Raw genomic sequence first — 20,950 nt, 5'->3', positions numbered from 1 at the left:
AATGCATCTCTGTTCTCTGCACATTAATAGCTCAATCGATGTGGCTGTGTAGGATGTATCAAATATTGTATTGGAAAATATGGTAGAATTTAGCTAAAACTGTAGCTAGAAATCTACATATATGGTTATACTTATTTGAATATTTATGTTAAAATGAAAATATACGCATACATTTAAATCTGAATATATCTAATTTTATAAATATGTATGAAAATGTACATCCCTAATGCATAGATCAGAATTTGTAAATGTAAATCTTATATTTATAAGTTCAAATTAAATACATTTTAACACCTTTTTCATAATAAAATATACTTTATACTTTTATAAATATGTACAAAAATAATCCTGAATATATAGATATGAATTTATACATGTAAATCTAAAATGTAATATGTGAATAACTGTCAATTATCTAATAAATAATTTAATACCTCTGTTTTTTTATATATATATGATCCTGAATATATAGTTGCATATAAGTCTAAATATAAGTAAAAAATAAGTATATAAAATCTAAATATAAGATAAATATTTGACATAAAATACATGTAATAAAATACAATTTTATGAATAAAAACGTAAATAAAAATAAGTGTATACAAAAGTAAATATATGCATATTTATAAATGTAAATCTTGATATATTCATGTAAATCTAAAATTGTAATAACTATAGATTATCTAATAAGTAATATCTATATTTTATCATAGATGTAATATAATATCTTGAGTATAATGTTGTAAAATGAAATATTTAAGGTATATTTATAAAATATAAATTTTTCCATTTTCATATATATATATATTTCAACCCATGTTTGGGTCAAATAAGGACAAACGCAACCGTTGGGTTCAAAAATGTAATTAAAAAACTTCAACCAATGGTTGGGTTTGGCCATATTTGACCCAAACATGGGTTAAAACAACAAACCAACATTCTTTAGATCATATAAAGTTGTAAATCTAAATGTATCTGAATGTTTATAAAATTAACTTTAAAATAAATTGTAATTAATTATATATTTATCTGTAAGCAAAATAATTTGATTTAGACATTTTTTTTAGACTTGCTTTATTTTTATTTATTTAGAAGAGATTTGTACATTTATAATAAATTATTATTAAATATTTCAATTAACAATAAATCATATGTTTAGCTTTTATTGAATTATTTCCTATTCAATTTAGCAACAATTTGTGCTATAATTTATATAGCACTTACACCTGTTTTATTAGCAAATAATCATCCTGTCAGAGAGAATATAGCTGTACAATCCACTCTCATTTGTTCAGTAAATGACCGTAGAGACCACCCTGCCATTATCTCTGTCTGTGTTCTCCCCTCTGGCTAAAGTGCATTAGTCTAGCATCAGACTCGCTCTAAGCTACTCAACACTGATCCAGTGCAGCCTGCTGGAGCCTGCCAACTCTCAGCTGTACAGGGTTACAGCTCTAAATGAGGAAACCGCCCAGGGCCGTCAGAGAGAGAGAGAGAGAGTTTGTGTGTGTTTGCTAGTGGATTAATACTGTTGTTATGGATTTGGTGAAAGGTCGGAGGTTAAAGGACAGTGCTGGCTGAGATATACGATAGCAGCTCATCTCCCTCATGAGTGAAAGGAAACCAGAGTGAATCCTGCTGAGAGACACAACAAATTAGAGGATTACACTGTTTTTTTTTTTGCAAGAGAGGAGCAAATGAGTGGCAGTTAGCAGTACAATTACCACAGCTCTATTACGGAAAATTATGCGCCGAAAATATGCGGCCCTGTCTGTTCCTGTCTGTTTTTTTTGACCGCATCACAGGAATGTGTGAACTAATGAAACCCTCCTGCCCTTCTACACCTCTTTGCTTCAGACAGACAGATTCCTTAAGATGCGTTATATAATATAGCATCAGGTTTTGTCAGGCCATCCCACTCACTGACCTGCCTCAACACAGCCTCCATCCCAAAAACACACATGCTCTTTAAGAGTCTGCACCCCCTCAGCTGTTGGCTGTCCCCTGTGAACAGCGTCTTGTAAGACAGGGTAAAGTATAACCCCTCAGCCTGAGGATGCATGTCTGGACTGGGCTACAGTAGCACCAGAGACGCAGCATTGCTAGCGGTGCGGGTCAACCTCAAGCAAGAAACTCAAGCAAGCTCCAACTCATCTTTCCCTGTGGTTCTGGCCTCCATCACCTCATTGCCTGACAGATTCGTTTATTTTTAGGTGTGAAGGAAGCATTTTTAGAAATGCTTGAAGTGGGTGTAAGTTGGCTATGCTTCATAGAAATGCAGAAATGTTAAACTCTGTAGGTGTGCACTGTTTCTTACAGCAGCAGGTAAGGTTGAGCAAAGAAAGAGTTCTTGAGTTGGCCATATGTTTCTTTGTTCGTAATGTTACAGTACAGAATCTTCAGATCAACATGTTAGTATTTGGTACCAGGAAAAGTGAGTTGTTGTCCTAGCAGTGCAAGGAGAAATTTAGCTTTTGTTATAGAATTTGATGAAGGTCAAAATAAATAAGCATTGTGACAAAATACAATACTGCAATCACAGACATTCCTATCCCAATGGTTTAGTTGTCTCGGGGGATGCTTGAGTTAGACAAAACAGTAGGTAATTTGCTTTACAGAGGATGTGCAAGAAAAAAAACAGACGTATTTGATCCAGACAGGATTAAAATGACAAAGTACATCTGTGAAACACAAATTTGCCAAACCTGCTCTGGGAAAACTAGTTCTGTCAGAACAGGGCTTTATAAAGTTTCTTCTATGACATCATTGTTGCTAAAAAGGTTTTCACGTGGCATCATTAGTACTTCTAAAGGTTGACTTGTGACATCATAGTAAACATCAAAAAGATTCATTGACATCATACATTGACATGCTATTATGCTATTTGAATGGTTCCTAATTTTGTTTTGGAGGTCTCCTACAACAGGTTTACATGCATCAAAGGTGAAAAACACTTTTATTTTCTCAAAATATACATTGCACATCACCACATTTTTCAATGATTCTCAAATGACTCGTCGGATGAATCAGTCTCTCTAAATCTCTCCTTTCCACAAGCCTGCTCTGCTCTGATTGGCCAGACGGCCTGTTGTGATTGGTCTACCGTTTACAGCTCCAGAGCTTCCTAAAGCTCAGTGATTGTATGCACTGTAACGTTAACGATGGCTTTGATTTTACCATATCAATGCAAGCGTGAGTCCGATGGTGAAATATTGGAAGAACTAGTTATTCAACTCGAACCTCCATCACAAGAACGAGTTGAGCGGGACGTTTCTCAGTGATACGCTACTCAGTTTGACGTTCATCATGAGATGTTGCAACTGTAATTCCTCACCATCAGCATTAAAGGTGCTGTAAGTGATCCTGGGCGGAGTAATCCTGTTGTCAAACAAAACAGAGGCTAGCTAGCTATGTTATCCACACAAACGAGCTACAGTGTTTGAGAGGGGTTCAAGTTTTCGTGAGATGTCCATGCAGAATGTAGGGGGGTATTATGCAAATGTATTAACTTGTGATGTATGAACTTTGTGGAAATGGGAATCAAATTACAAATGACTGGATTAAGCGATTTATAGTCGACGCTTTCTTTTGAGAGAATAACTTTATTCATGATGCACTTTCAGCTTTACAACTTTGCAGACATTCACATCGCATGAAAGGTCATTTTGAAAAATCCATTATAGGGTCACTTTAATGACATCATAGGAATTTAAAAAGGTTCTGTGATGTCATAGGAACCTTAAAAGGTTTAATGACGTCATAGGTTCAAAGGCATCATGTGAACTTAAAAAGGTTTAGTGACATCATAGGAACCTAAAAAAGTTCATTAACGTCATAGGAACAGGGTTCAGTGATATCATAGGAATTTAAAAAAGGTTCTGAAAAATATAAATTTCATCATGTGAACTTAAAAAAGGTTCTTAGGTTAGACATCATAGCAACTTAAAAAGTTTCAGTAACATCAGAAGTTAAAACGGTTCAGTGACTTCATAGGAACTTAAAAGTTTTTAATGACATTATAAAAATTTAAAAAGGTTCAAAGGCATGTGAACTTAAAAAGGTTTAGTGACATCATAGGAACTTAACAGGGTTCAGTGATATCATAGGAATTTAAAAAAAGGTTCTGAAAAATATAAATTACATCATGTGAACTTAAAAAAGTTTTGGTGACATTATAGGAACTTATAAAGGTTTGGCGACATCATAGGAATTTAAAACTGATCAGTGACATCATAGGAAAATAAAAAGGTTCTATGGCATCATGGGACCTTAAAATGGTCTTGTGACATCATGAAAACTCAACAAGGTTCAATGACATCATATGAACTTTAAAAGGTTTAATGATATTATAGGAACTTATAAAGGATCTGTGACATCATAAGAACTTAAAAAGGTTCTGTGACATCATAAGAACTTAAAAAGATTCTGTGACATCATAAGAACTTAAAAAGGTTCTTTGACATCGTAAGAACTTAAAAAGGTTCTGTGACATCGTAAGAACTTAAAAAGGTTCGTAAAAAAGCTTAAAAAGGTTCTGTGACATCGTAAGAACATAAACAGGTTCTGTGACATCGTAAGAACTTAAAAAGGTTCTGTGACATCATAAGAACTTAAAAAGGATCTGTGACATCGTAAGAACTTAAAAAGGTTCTGTGACATCGTAAGAACTTAAAAAGGTTCGTAAAAAAGCTTAAAAAGGTTCTGTGACATCATAAGAACTTAAAAAGGTTCTGTGGCATCGTAAAAACTTAAAAAGGTTCTGTGACATCATAAGAACTTAAAAAGGTTCTGTGACATCATAAGAACTTAAAAAGGTTCTGTGGCATCGTAAAAGCTTAAAAAGGTTCTGTGACATCGTAAGAACTTAAAAAGGTTCTGTGACATCATAAGAACTTAAAAAGGTTCTGTGACATCATAAGAACTTAAAAAGGTTCTGTGACATCGTAAAAACTTAAAAAGGTTCTGTGACATCATAAGAACTTAAAAAGGTTCTGTGACATCATAAGAACTTAAAAAGGTTCTGTGGCATCGTAAAAGCTTAAAAAGGTTCTGTGGCATCGTAAAAGCTTAAAAAGGTTCTGTGACATCGTAAGAACTTAAAAAGGTTCTGTGACATCATAAGAACTTAAAAAGGTTCGTAAAAAAGCTTAAAAAGGTTCTGTGACATCATAAGAACTTAAAAAGGTTCTGTGGCATCATAAGAACTTAAAAAGGTTCTGTGGCATCATAAGAACTTAAAAAGGTTCCTCAGACCTTGTTGGTAAGCTTTATTTTGAAGAGTTCAGTAGCTTTGTTATATGTTTTGCTTCTATCTGTGTATTGCTCCTGTCTTCCTGTGCAGGCATGCGTCTTTGTTCTTGGTGTGATTTGTCTTTATTGTGAGCTGATCGGGGTAGACACAACAGAACACCAACCAACAACAAGGAAGAGTAATGTCACCCCTTGAGCTATCTCTCTCTCTTCACAGAGATCAGCTCTGCCTGTCTACCCAAACAGACGCTCTCCCAGACAATAGCTTCAATTAGAAGTTTAGTGGATGATGGTCCTGTGATCCAAAACACAACCCCAGAGCCAGAGGGTATATCATCGCTGTCTCATCTATGTGTGTGTGTTTGTCAGACTCTTAACTCATGCACACCTGACCATATTTTTCCACAAAGGCTCTTTTTGTCTGACGGAAAGACAAAAGGTAGACAAAGACAGAGATTAAACAAGATTAGTCAGGTAATTACATCCCACCTCTCACTCGCTTCCTGTGATAAAGAGAACATGTTTTGCTTCTTGTTCCCAGAAAATTTCCAGTCTTTTTTCAATGCCGTCTCCCTTCGCGGTATACGTCAGCCATATTTGTCCTAATAGATTTGTCATTTCACGCAGAGAAAAGACTTTCTACCTGCTTAGGTTTCCACTGCTCATTGTTTGTGTAGATCAAGGCTGACTGGGGTCATGTGTGTGTATGTGAACATGTCGCGGTCGGTTTAGTCTGCGTTTCTGTGGAGTTTACATCCATGTGGTTGTATACTGACACTGTGGTTGCTGTGGTTTTAAGAAGTGTTTGTCTAGCTGTGTGTCCGTGCGGAACCGGTGGTTTCGGCAGCCATGTTTCGTAAGCCGACCCCCAGTGTTGTAGTGACTTTGATGGTGAAGTTCATCAGTAGGGTATTGTTTTATATTGTTTGTTGAGGCTTTCCATGGATGTTTGTGTAGGGGCTGGAGGTGATAAGGTGTTTGTGTAAAGTCTTACAGGAATAAGTGTTTAATGTATTAATGAGGTGTTTGTGTATCTGTGCGTCCATGTAGAACCAGTGGTTTCGGCAACCATGCTTCATAAGCCGCCCCCTAGTGTGGTAGTGATTTTGATGGTGAAGTTCTTCGGTAGGATATTTTTTTTTATATATATCATTTGGTGAGCCGTTCGATGGATGTTTGGGTAGGGGCTGGAGATGACGAGGTGTTTGTGTGGAGTTTTGCGGGAATGCATGTTTAACACTGGAGTCTGAGGTATCGCCGGCGATAGCACCTCGGTTTTTTTCTTACCAGTGTGAAAGAGACTCAAAATACTCTGTCAATGTTGCACATACAATTAAGAGTTATACACCATTTTAATCTGTTGAATATCTTCTTTTATTTGTGTACAGTCAGAGTAAAAACAAAATGTTGTGCTTTTTGTAAAATAAAGAAAACGAACATGATATGTGATCTCTCGTCTCCCTCTGAACAAAGTCCAATCTGATAGTTCTCAGAAAATGGACTGTAACTTAGTGAATACTAACGACACAAAAATGAGACTAATGCCTAAAAAATGTTGAAATGTCAGGTTTCAAATCGTGTAAGTCAAATATTCTCTGTTTATGTAATCTGTATGAAAAGAGAGCCATGTCAGAAGTCCGGGATTCAGCTCATTATCCACTAATGCGGCCACGCCCACGGAGCCAGCGCTATTCAGACGCAAATTCTGAGGCAATACATGCATACATCGTCTCAATCGTGTATTTATTATCTTCAAAAGTGTTTTGCATAGCCATAGTTAGTGATCTCTGGAAGCCTCTGTTAGTTCGGTTAGTTCCTGGATTGTCACATGATGGCCTGTCCTTCTTAGGAGTCATTTGTGGACTAAATGTGCACAGAGCGCCCTCCGGCTGCAAGTATGAATTGAAAACACAGTATCCAGCGCTCATAGTGATGACAATAAATATTGAATAAATATTACTCCTCTGTATAGATAATTGACATAAACATATGAGAATCCATCAATATTTCTCCAAATGTGCATGCTTTTAAGCTAAAAGGCTATATTAAATGCCACAGAGATTACATAATTGTTCAGACACTTTGCATCACAGAAATACATTATATTTTAAAGTATATAATAGAATACCATTATTTTAAATTGTAATAATATTTCACAGTATTGCTGTTTTTCTGTATGTTTGATATAAACCATGATGAGCTTGAGAGACATGATCACAGAGGGTTTTTTTCACAGCCTACCTGACTGAAAGAGCTCATTATTTATGCAGGTCATTACAGCTCATTATGCGATTCTTTTGTCTTCTCAGGTGTGAATTACAGGATTATTCATGATGATTCACGCCTCCACACATACTGTGTTTCTTGACAAAAAGTGTCTTACAAAATTTAAATCTCTCTATTGTTTTATATGAACAAGTAGGCAGGGTAATTTTACATCATTTTGAAGCAAAAACTCTAGTCTACAACCTCCAATACCCAAAAGTCTTGTGAACACATATGTAATATTATATTTTTGGCCTTATTTCAGTGACTTAAGTTTTTTGTTTTTTCAATAACCACGCATAAACGTTATTCCTTCAAAAATACAAACATGTACATACATGATACAATGTACATACATTATGGTAGCCTAGTTTGTGCTGAATGCAGTGTAATGACACTTGTGTCATTAATATGTTTATGAACAACTGAAAAAACCACAAATGTCAGGGCATTTCAAAACTTCTCCAGGCCCCAAATCAGCCTCAGACTCCAGAGGGTTAATGTATTAATAAGGTTTTTTGTGTATATGTGTGTGTATTGTTATAAAGAGGAGGGGCCCTGTTTACAAAGAGGGTCTCAGCTGAGCCTCGTTCACTGACCTCACATTCCAGAACCGCCGCTAATCGCCTCCGTCTGGCAAACTCTCGCTCTCTCATCTCACACACTCACTATTCTTCTCATTCTTTTCTCCGTCTCCTCAATCGCTGAGGGCTTTTCAGACTGTTTAGTTGATTGTTAGTGTTGTTTGCTAAGGCAAGCATCACTTACTCTTCTTGCTCATATTTGGGTGTTTCTTCAACTATGGGCACTTTCAGCCTTGAGGACTTTTATAAAGTAAACTCACTTAAAACAGACTTTTTTACACTCCCACTAGTTTATTTCATTTGTATACTAACATTTTCAACAGAGTATATACACACTACCAAATGTTTGGGGTTGGTGAGTTTTTGGTTTTTTAAAGAGTCTCTTCTGTTCACCAAGGCTGGATTTATTTGATCAAAAATACAGTAAACACAGTAATATTGTGAAATATTATTACAGTTTAAAATAACTGTTTTCTATGTTAATATATTTCAAATGTAATTTATTCTTGCTGCATTTTCAGCATCATTACTTCAGTCTTCTGTGTCACATGATCCTTCAGAAATCATTCTAATATTATGATTTGCTGCTCAAGAAACATTTCTTATTATTATTAGCGTTGAAAACAGTTTTGCTGCTTCATATTTTTGTCAAAACCGTGATTTTTTTTTTCAACATTCTTCGATTAATAGAAAGTTCAAAAGAAGAGCTTTTATTTGAAACAGGACTCTTTTGAAACATTATAAATGCCATGCTGAATAAAATTATTAATTTCTTTCAAATATTAAAAATAAAAATATTTCTGACCATAACATTTTGAAGTAATATACATCACAGGAGAAGTCTGTAATTTGTTTTTCTATTTCTTCATTTTTATGAACGAACAGGCATACGTTAATTTATTGCTAGCATTTAAAGTATCTTAAATACTGTACACACAATTATTTTCTCACAAACTATTGAACAAAATCATAGTTTGAATGGAAATTAAGCTTTTGATAAAACTTTATTAGGGATAATATTGTTGATCAAGATGGAAATTATAAGAAAAATAGAAGTACAGTGATATTTTGTGTAAAATTCATATTATTTTGAATATAAATATATGCTCTAGCTATATTATGAATAATATTTTATTCCATTCTTTATTTAGATGATCATAGTTTTAAAAATGTAACAATAATTCATATTTTTATTGTGAATATTTCAAGATTGAAAGTGTGGGTCTAGGACGAGTAAAACAATAAAAAATAATACTCACTAGAAAAGATATAAATTATGAAGGCATGATAAAAAAATCCAAGATAGTTTCAGTATGACCTTCATAAAACAAAAAGAATGGTTGAAATACAACTGATGTTTCATCAATGTATTTAAAAATTAAACTTTGGTTCTTTACTTATCATACACTGTTTGTCCTATGAATGTGAATATCTCAAATTATGAAGAGAGGTTTTAGATGATAAAATGGCTGAAAACGAGGGGGGATCTTAGTCATAGTAACTAGTCTTGGGTTGAATTGGGCTGTTTTGACTCTTGACAGCCAGTAAGCAACCATGTTAGCAAGTGAGTTAAACACACTTGGCACCCACAACTCATCGTGCCCACATAACAACACAATAACAACCACATAGAACACTAACAAATGCATAGCAGTGCACTAAAACCACATAGAATTTTCTAGTTTACCATCAATTACCAACACAAATGTTCTACACAGAAAAACTAAATATGCCCCATCTGCTTTTGTGCATTTCTGTCCACTTCTTATGCTGTTGTTGAGTCTTTTGTTCACTCTTGTTTCATTGTTATTCTTTCACGGTGAGCTCATTCTGGGCTGTGGTTCTCAGAAGTGTAAATTAGAACCAGATCTTTTCTCTCCGAGCGAGGCACGGATTGCTTCTCATCTAATGTTCTGTTCCCTCATTCTTGTGACTGAAAAAATGGCCCAGGCTGAGAGCACATTGTGCAACTGTTTATCTCCTATCTTCTCTGGCCTGCTTTCTCACACTCTTCATCCATCTTCTCTGTATTCTCTCCTCCAGTCAGGTGTTGGAGTTTCCTTGCAGCTGCTTGACAGATTGCGTGTGGCCAGCTGGTGGTTTGGAGGTTTGTTGTGAAGCTCTGTGAGAGAGTGTAGCTGTGGTTGAACTGACCTCACAGTACTCATTTGGACTCATGTACGCTGCTTGTCTAGTGTGTAGCATGTTTGCTCTGGGCTTGGGTGAAGCCGGGTTGTGGCATGTTTCTCGGTAAGGACTGAATCATGGCTTTGTTTGTCTCTGGGATGGCAGGGATCCTGGGCCATGGCTTTTTGGATGTGATCTGCTAATGGACTTGTGTTGATCTGCTAACTCCACTGGCACGGTGGAGCGTTAATGGAACAGCATGTAGAATGTACCTCAATCAATAGCATCGACTGGCTCTAGGATATAAGCGCAGGAAAAAAAGAGACTGGTGGATACGGGATATTGCATTACCGTGTGGATCCATTAGCGATGTCCTCTAGATAAGCGAGCCTGCTAGGGTGGGTCACTGATCCTGACATCGTCCCTCAGCGTTAATGGAAGTGTTTTGCTGTGCTTTACACAATACTCCAGGGCGGCATAGATTTTTCTACACACCAGCACCTCTGGCCTTGTTCCATAAATGAATTTGATGAACGTGTCACTGATACAGGAAGCTTTAATGACAGCAGACACCTGATACGTGTTCAGTGACATTACAACATTAGGTCTCTTTAACTGCTAAGATGAATCATTTGATACAAATCACTTATTGGTAACACTTTATTTTACAGTGCCGTAGTTACACGTCACTACATGTACTTACTATAGAAATAACAGTAAATTATGCATAATTACAAGTAACTAACCTTAAACCAAACTCTAACTCTAACTGTAACTCTATAGTAAGTACATGTAGTAGTACTCAGTACTTATTTGAGTAATTACAATGTAACTACGGCACTGTAAACTAAAGTGTAACCCACTTATTGTGTGCATACATGTGCCAACAGTGCATTGACCCTGTACTTAAATTTAAAAAATACCTGCATGTAATTACTGCTGTAATTAATTTCTATAACTACATCTTTAATGACACTGTTGGTCAACCCTTACCGCTTAACCTACCCATAACCTGCGCCTAACCAAAGACTGTAGATATAGAAAGACGGTTCACTTCTGTTAATTATGATTGGGAGAAACTGCAACGCGCAATATGGCGGAATATGTCCCACCTTCTAATTAAAAGAGCCAATCACTGATTGGTAAAGTCACTGCGTCACTGCAGCTGCAGAAACCTGAGATTCGCGCTTAGGACTGCACATGCGCATTGGCTCGTCTAGCCTGAAAAATAAGCTTTTATAACACTATTTGAGCATAAGAAACATAATTTATGGGCCAGTTCATGTCAGATTTTGTTGCCCATTCAAATAGATAGGACTTGGTCTTGGACTAGCCAATGGAGACTCAAACTTCATTGTTGAAGGTTGTCAATAGCAACATGTGTTTCCAATACAACATCAGCACAATAAGTACATTGTAACAATGAATATTTTTTTTAGTTGACATAAGTACCTAGTAGTTAAAGACACCTAATTTGAAGTGTGACCCAAGATTAAGCCTTGGTAATTCTACAAAACTTATAAGTTTGAGCTGATATATTTAAAAAAAAAAAAAAACATGTTAGAATGTGATTCATATATACAATGACCGTGTCTTTAATGAATATGTTAACATTTTAGAGGTACAAACATTTAAAATTTCAACACAGTCACAAATGTCAGGTTGATAAAACTGTCCTAATATCATAATGAAGACAAAATGACTTAAGGAAAATCCATGTACTTTTTCCAGCACCATATTTGTTCCAGGACTTACTTATAGTAAGTTTTTCTTAATTGACTTTATTTCTCACATTCTCTTCATCCTTAATAGAATATAAAAAGAATATAATATGCAAAAAAAAAAAAATACAGACTAAGGCCAGAATATAAAATAAGTTACATGTCTATATAATATACTTGTATTTTAATTCCTCAAATTCATTAAATCTAAAGTCTATAGGTGGCTACCCTGTTATGACATGAGATTAACCATATGCTTTAAAAAACTGGCTCCTGACATAATAGCTGAATTGCCTACTTTTCATTAAAATACTGTGTGGTGGATTCTTCTTCCTTTAGAGACCTTCATTAATTTCCCACCGGTTGCATTATGTATAGCGCATTGCTATTGCTTCTTAGTTGCTGGATAATTAAAAACATCGCAAAGAGACTCAGTTATTAATTTTCGCATTTTGTCTTGTTTCATAATCTTGTTCATGGATGTGGTTATATAACTATACAGTAAATTAGCCTAAAATGCTAATTAACGCAGGGCAATTGGATTTGCACAATTCACGGCATGTTACTGTAATTTTGAAGGTGCAGTCACATTTACCGTTGCTCTGCGAAATCCAGTTATTTCAACAAGAATCCACGCAATTTCACGTGAGGGCTGTTTGGTTTAAAAGTGACTTCTCTGTGAGGTCTGCTTACATCACTAATCTATTGACAATAGACAATTGACCTTTTTTTGTTAATGTGAATGCACCTTGAGACTCCAACACAAAAGTGCAAGCTGTGGCTGGTCACTTTTCATATCAGTCAAACAGACCCTTCTATTTTAGTGCACTGCATGCAGGGAATGTTGCAGATATCAGATTTTTTCTCAAATTCCCATATTTGTTTCTCATGCATGCAAACTGTTTCTTTTTCATTTCAAGCACTTTTAAACAATGTTCAAGAAAACCAGCTGTTTGTCCAAGTATTCCAGACCTTAAATTGCTAAAAGCTCAATTAAACTCTAAGGACCTTCTGCGTTTAGCACAATTTTTTATTTTTATTTCTTAAAAATAAAATTGCTTCACTTCTTTTAATATTCGAAAACCTTTTAACCTTTCAAATCATAGTCATGTGGTGCAACCAAAATAATGATATCATAGAAGAGCAGACTTATTTATTTTAATTGTCCCATTATGCTTTTTTAGAAAGTAATGTAGCTCTTTTTGAATGTAGTTTCAAAGATCAAAGTACATGACCAATAAATTTGTCTCCCAAAACAAAGAACCAATTCTGAACTGCCTGAATTGAGTCGTCAATAATTCAAGTCTTACTTCATGCACAAACCTACGTAGGTTTGTAACAGTTTGCATAATGCCACAATGCCAGCCTATGCTCTTCATTGCCTGTCCACGAACAAAGTCTACTCGGACCCTCAAACACTGTAGTTGTAGCTGAGGCCTGGAATAGTTTGGTTTGTGTTGTTGACATGTCAAGAAGACGCTGTTTTCTGTGCTGTATCATGCAGAGTAGACCAATCACAACAGACAGGGCCATCTGACCAATCAGAGCAGAGCAGGCTCTTGGAGAGGAGGGGTTTAGAGAGACTGAATCCTTTATTGAACCATTTCAGACACTGTGAGAAAAGAGGTGATTCTGCAGTGTCAATTATGAGAAAATTAAGGCGTTTTGACCTTGGATGCATGTAAACCTTGAAGAACTCTAAAACTAAATTAGGAACCTTTAAAATAGCATTATAGGGGCACTTTAAAATTTTCCTTCTTCTACAACTTCATTTCTATCTTTCTGACTGGTCCTAAATAAAACGAAATAACTGAAAAACATTAACTGAAACCGAAAGTGTGCCAGTTTGTTGTAATGGGTCTTTATAAAGACAGGCTTTGTTGGACTGATTCTCAATCCTTGACCTTTGTTCATGAGGTGCGTACGTGTTACCCAGTGTAGCATGACTGATCTAGCTAATCATTAGCTCAGCTGACAGCAGCTAGCCGCTGGCTAATATGCTGTCTTGGTGATAAGGAGCTTCCTTTGGGGATGTGAGCTAATGGACAACCGTGAGCGCGGCCTGTGAGGTCGCCGTGTGTTAAGTGTGCTCAACTGAAGCGTTGGAGGCTGAGTTTAAGGTGCCTTTTCTCCACCGATTTCCCAACCCGCCCCAAGTGTGAGCACACACCGATAAAAGGATTAGCACACCTGGAAGATTACTGCTAATCTTTTCTCGTTTTTTCGGCACAGGCGAGCCAGGAAAGAGAGAGGAGGTTGGCCAAGGATAAACTGGCCGTAGGGAGCAGCGACTTGTAAATTCAAGAAAAATGTATTTTAATGAGAGAAAAAGTTTCAGTGTTGTCAGTCCAATCCATTGAAAGTGTGATTCTGGCGTAGGCGATATAATGCATACCAGCATGGCTTGGTTGCCCCCAGACGCACAGTCCACTACTCTATCGCACATTAACTGCAGTTTCACAGGATTGCACCAGCTCGAAGCTCAGCTCGCCCCTCTCATCACCTCCTCGCCTGCTAGAAGACAAACATGGTGGGGGATGAATGTTCAGTGCAGTTCTGTACACTATGTGTCAAGTTAAACAAGCAAAATCACAAAATAAATGCAAATAAACAAAGGTTTTGGATTACTGAAATAGAAGAATTATGTAGGATTTGAATGTGACCCGCTTTGATCGGATCGATTTACACATTTCTCTTCATCACTGAAACAATTAATGTAATGTATTTTGAATCTTCAAACATATCAATGTACAAACTACACAATGGCTCAATGAGATTGGTGTGCATGATAAAATAAAAAATAAAAATGAATTTTAATGCAGAAATTGCTCATCATAGAAGAGCTGTATATGAATTGCATTTTAATTTAAAAACGTTTACTAACACCTTTTTGAACATATTTTCCAAAATAAATCACTAAAACCTCATTACCGCAACAGCCTGAAAACATCAGTACCATTATGAAAGCTAACCCAGGTCAAAAAAGTACATTTCTATAATATACTTAAAGGGCTTTATTTTCGTGCACTAATTTTGTATTTAATTTACTAAAAATTCTTCTTTAGTACTTCTTAAGATCATCTTAAGAACATCAAAGTGTACTCAACTGTGCTATTTTGAGACAGCATGAAATATGAACTCTAATGTGCTTTTAATTTACTATCTCTGTATTTAAAAAATGTATTTAGATACTACTTATAGTACATTTGAACCCATAGTGTACTACAAGTGGTAGCTAAATATATATATACAGAAAATAGAGCACTTTAAATACATTATAGAAGTATACTTTTTTTCACCTGGGAATACATTTTCATCACAACACTTTATTTTAGTGTTACACTTGTAGTTACTATATTAATAACTACAAATTACGCATAATTACATGCAATTTACCCCAAACCAAACCCAAATCCTAACCCTATCCCCTATGGTAAGTACATGTAGTTAATTAATATTACTCAGTACTTAAATGTGTAACTACACAGGTAACAAGGACACCTTAAAATTGAATATTAACATAGTTGCTTGAAATTCTGAAATAATATATATTTTTTTGACTTTTCATTTTCTTTTTCTTTTTAGTGATTTATCTCATTACCGCAATGCCTTATGCTATGTACAGCCTAAATATTTTATATATATATTATATATATTAAAATATATTATATTATATTGTATATATATATATATATATATATATATATATATATATATATATATATATATATATAAATTAATAGATTAACCCCCCCCCCCCCCCCCCAAAAAAAAACACACAAAAAAAATTGTCTTTTCATTGACCCTAATACAGCAATTTGCAATAGGATGCTTTAGTAGTCCCAGTCCACCCCTGATATACCTCAAGACAGGCCTGTAACCAATAACCCTTTATAATTCTGAGGGGAAAATGCTCTGAAGGAAAATACATCTGCCTTATAGTATATGTAAGGACTGTAGACTTCTATTTAAAAGCCAGCTGGACAGGAGCTTGATCACCATCCCTTCATATCTGTATCCTGCATGGTGACCAGGGCTAATGATAGGGATCTCAGTTACACACAAACACATGCGGCCGGCCCAAAGAGGACCCTGCAGGGTAACAGTGTACGGACCTGTCCAAAGCATGGATGAAATGTCAAGCATGCGCTACAGTGAGAACGAGCGAAAGCGAGATCAGGGTCAGATCAGGGTGTGCTGACGTGGAACTCGGTGATATCTCACCAGCAGTATGTTTTCTTCACCTCTTCACATTTAGCAGTGCAGGATGTTGCGTCTTACCTTATCTTTGTTTGGCCTCCACTTATTTTGAGAAAAGCAGCTGTCAGCGATACACAGCACAAATTTAGTCCTAAATTCTGATTATGCTTATCAGTGTCTTCAAGGGGAGTGTTCATAAGCATTCATTCTGATGTACAGATCTGTATGTTTGCTTGTTAGGGCTCTGATGGAGTGTTTGAGCGATATTAATGTTTGTTAACATGATGAATTTGTTAACATTAATTGAAAAACATTTGCTGACAATTTAACACCTTTTTGAACATATTTTTCAAAATATGTCCATATTTTGTCATTACCGCAACAGCCTGAAAACATCAATACCATTATGAAAGCTAATACATTTTCACCACAACACTGTATTTTAGTCCATGTTTTACTATATTAATAACTATAAATATGCAAATTTGCATAATTTGTAATTTACCATAACCCTATAGTAAGTACTATGGTAGTTAATTAATATTACTCAGTACTAAAATGTATAATTACACAGTAACAAGGACACCTTAAAATAAAGAGTGACCATTTTCACTTTTCAATTTTAAAAATTGAATATTAACAGTCATGCACAGTTCACGGAAGAGGATTAGGGCCAAGCAATAATAAAAAAATAAAACCATCTCGAGATTAAAGTTGTTAAATTTAGAGAAAAAACTCGTTAAATTTCGAGAAAAAAGTCGAGAAAAAATGTTGAGAATAAAGTCATTAAATTACGAGAAAAAAATCGTTAAATTACGAGAACAAATTCGTTAAATTATGAGAAAAATGTCATTGAATTTAGAGAAAAAAGTCGAGATAAAATGTTGAGAATAAAGTCATTAAATTAACGAATTTATTCTCGTAATTTAACGAATTTGTTCTCGTAATTTAACAACTTTTTTTCTCGTAATTTAATGACTTTATTCTCAACATTTTATCTCGACTTTTTTCTCGAAATTTAATGAGTTTGTTCTCGTAATTTAATGACTTTTTTCTCGTAATTTAATGACTTTATTCTCAACATTTTATCTCGACTTTTTTCTCGAAATTTAACGACATTTTTCTCATAATTTAACAAATTTGTTCTCGTAATTTAACGACTTTTTTCTTGAAATTTAATGAGTTTTTTCTCGTAATTTAATGAGTTTATTCTCAACATTTTATCTCGACTTTTTTCTCGAAATTTTCTCGTATTTTAACGAGTTTATTCTCAACATTTTATCTCGACTTTTTTCTTGAAATTTAACAAGTTTTTTCTCGTAATTTAACGAGTTTATTCTCAACATTTTATTTCGACTTTTTTCTCGAAATTTAACTTGTTTTTTCTCGAAATTTAACAACTTTAAATTTCGAGATGGTTTTATTTTTTTATTATTGCTTGGCCCTAATCCTCTTCCGTAACAGTTACTTAAAATTGAAATATTACATATTTTTAAATTATCATTTATATTTTATTTTGAGTGATTTCTCTCATTACCAAAATGCCTTCTGCAATTTACAACCTAAATACTTCAATATATTTAATTGAAACCTGACATATTTTCAGAAATATGTGGCAAACCTGAAAGAACATAATGTATAGATTCTTCAAAAGCATTTAAAAGCAAACTACTATTTTTCCATTTATTAAATGAACATTAAATGAACACCTGTTGCGGTAATGATACATAAGTTACGGAAATGAGATTGATGGTTTCGGTAATCTTTTAAAAATCATCATGGTGGTATCGAATGTGCAATTAATTCATGGTTTTGAAAAACTTTTATATTATTGAAATGAATGACTCATCATGTCATATGATTTAACTATCGTAAGGTCCAAAATTGTGGAAATTAATAACATATTTTGCTTTGGAAGAGTCACGCCATTTCACAGCCTGAACTGTCCTCACCTTTTCATGAAAAGGTAAAATTATTAGTCTTACTGAAATGGACATAGTCACAAGGGTCTCTCTATGATATAATTTAAAATTAGGTGTGTTGTTTGAACCACGTGACTTATTTGGCAGACATTGTTTTTTTTTTTTTTCAAATATGAATAAGCTGTTGAAGCAGTTTTGATGCTAATGTTAAAAGAGCAGTTTGAAACCAAGCCGGAATACAGCAAATTGGATTTATGAAAGTGCCTGTCTGAAATTCTCATTAGTAAACAGCAAAATTACTCAATTGTTGGTCATATGAAGGAGGGTCAATTTTGCAAACCTTTGCATTTGTTGAAATCAATGGGTTTTGTTGATGTAGTTTTGTAAAGCCCTTAGTTAAGACAATATTCTTGAAGAACAATCGTGATCTGTGAACTTGCTGGTATGTTTCAGCCATCGGTGACCTACTTTGCACTTTCTTTCCATCTCTGGATCTGTTTTGGTCCCCCTGCAGCATGCGAGCATGTGCATGTGCCCTGGAAGCCGAGCGGTCACGTACACTGAGAGATTCCCTGGCAGGGTCTGCGTTTCGGGATGGGTTTGTTCCAGATGGGGGAGAGAGTGGAGGGTTAATGATTAGTCTCATGCTCTGTGTGGATCAAGGGCATGGGACCGTGTGGGCCTGGGGGAAACGAGAGACAGAGAGAGAGAGAGAGCACAAACCAAGAACACAACAGCTGAATCACTCATAACTTCTATTTTCATACAGCTCCTGGTACAGATCTATTTATACATTTATTCAGTACTGTGTATGCCACTTTTATTTCCAGTAATAATTATATAAAAATAATTAACCACTACTTCTCAATCCATTAAGAGTGCTGTGAGTGATTGAGTGACTGATATTAGATTATTTTTATTTATATTGAATTGTACACGCTCATTTCCCATTTTTTTTTTTTTTTTACATTTAAGACATTTGTCATCATCTAACACTCAAAGTTATTCACTAAAAGCACTAATAAATAAATAAATCTTCAGCAAAATGAATCAATTTTTTCATGCTGTACATAATATAGTGATGTCTAAATTCACTTTTAGTATTTAAAATGAATGTTTTATGAAGAGTTTTCACACCTGGCTCATTAAGAGTGGAAACTGGCATGTTTTCTCAAGGTTGGCTGAACGAGGTGGTCTAGGCGCAATTGAAACAAACTCTGAAGTGGTTCGCTTGTGGTTAGAAAGCAATCTGACCCAATGGACCAAAGAACCAAGCTGTACCGTAATTCATAATGGGAAATACATTACATAAAAAGCAGCAGTGTCTGATTCTGTGGGTGAGCACATTACTTATCATAGTTGACAACCAAAGGGCACCTCTTCATGTTAAATTGCTCTTCTCCAAAACAGGTGCATTGCAGATGAAGCCTTGATTCCCACTCTAACTGATAAAATTTAACAGTATGAGTGAGAATCAAGCCTTATATGCATTTGTATGAGCTAATTAAAGCTAACAGAGCTAACTTGTCAATGCATCTTGATGGATGACACTATGAAGAACTTAAACAAGTGAACTCTGACCAACGAGAGGACAGTTTTACTCACATGTGACATGCATAAACACATTTTGGTAAACTTTGAAATGTTGCCTTGTGAAAACCATCAGAAAAAAAAAATAATAATAATAATAATAATAGCTATTTATTGCTTATTGGCCATGACATGAAAATCATTTGTCAGCTTATCCGAAAAGGACATAATTTTAATATAAATATTAAACTACACTATGTATTGGAGCACATGCATTTCCTTCCAAGCCACAACTGATTGTGATTTTGAAATGACCTACAGTATTTGCTTACTGATTCATACTTTGAGAGGTCACACATCTATTTGGAACAACATCCTGGATCACTTATCTGGGAAACTGTTTCCATATTACCACTTACTGTTTAATCTTTAATTTAGTAATTGTTTAACAAGAGGATAGAGTAAGTCCACACACTGCCATAAGGAATTCTCAAAGGATTCTGTAAGGAATTCTACAAGCTACAGTAGTGTGCAGAACTTTTTCTTCTCTACACTACTGTCTATCAAACACACCTGCCTGCAACCATCCAGGTGTGCAATGAATTTGTTTATTTTCCTGATAGAGAAAATCCCCTACGCACTCCAAATGAACCATATTCCCAGCACAGCTTACAACAAAACTTTCCATCTTCCTCCTCATAGTCTCTGACCTCAATCCCGTCTTCAGGGTCTTTTCTTCTCCACATGCCTCATCTATCCGTGCTGTCATTCTCTTTTAGCTCCAACCCCCTCCCACACTGGTTCTGCCAGAGCTATGCATGGAATGTCAGTTCCTTAGGCTGAATCTCCATTCCCATCAGGAAGACAGAGTGACAGTCTCAATGTCTCAGCCACACTCGTGATTCTAATTGCACATAATGGAGCATTAAAGATGTATCTGTGTCTGATCTCATGGTGCCAGAGAAACACAGAAGAACATTCCTCCAGGTAGTTTCGACAGAAAAATTAACCAGTCTGTCTCTCTCCTGACAGCCTCCATTCCGTTCTTCGCCTGTGAGCTCAAAGCAGTGACACCATACGTGAGGGGCTTCTTCTGTGGGGACTCCAGCATCACCTACCCTTACATAGAAGATGAGGCCATTCCTGATAGCGTGCTTATAGCCGGGGGCATCATAATTACAGGACTTACGGTGAGAACACCCACATATACTGAAATATAATTTGCTGAAAGGCCTTAAAGGGATAGTTCACCCAAAAATGAAGATTATCCCATGATTTACCCACCCTCAAGCCATCCTAGGTGTATATGACTATCTTCCTTCAGACGAACACAGTCGGAGATATATTAAAA

General features: G+C 35.4%; 1 protein-coding gene across 1 annotated transcript in view; it reads left to right on the top strand.

Annotated features, from left to right (window-relative positions):
- Positions 1-20,950, top strand: part of ppap2d (phosphatidic acid phosphatase type 2D) — a 40,646-nt gene that overhangs the window by 10,367 nt on the left and 9,329 nt on the right. The window contains exon 2 of the mRNA XM_048167455.1: positions 20,632-20,789. Coding sequence (XP_048023412.1) covers positions 20,632-20,789 — 158 coding nt within the window. The remainder of the gene's footprint in view (positions 1-20,631; positions 20,790-20,950) is intronic.

The sequence above is a fragment of the Megalobrama amblycephala genome, linkage group LG1 (assembly GCF_018812025.1).
Source record: "Megalobrama amblycephala isolate DHTTF-2021 linkage group LG1, ASM1881202v1, whole genome shotgun sequence".
Classification (NCBI taxonomy): Eukaryota; Metazoa; Chordata; class Actinopteri; order Cypriniformes; family Xenocyprididae; genus Megalobrama; species Megalobrama amblycephala.
The sequence above is the reverse complement of the archived record's forward strand: the minus strand, read 5'-3'. Positions and strand labels throughout refer to the sequence as shown.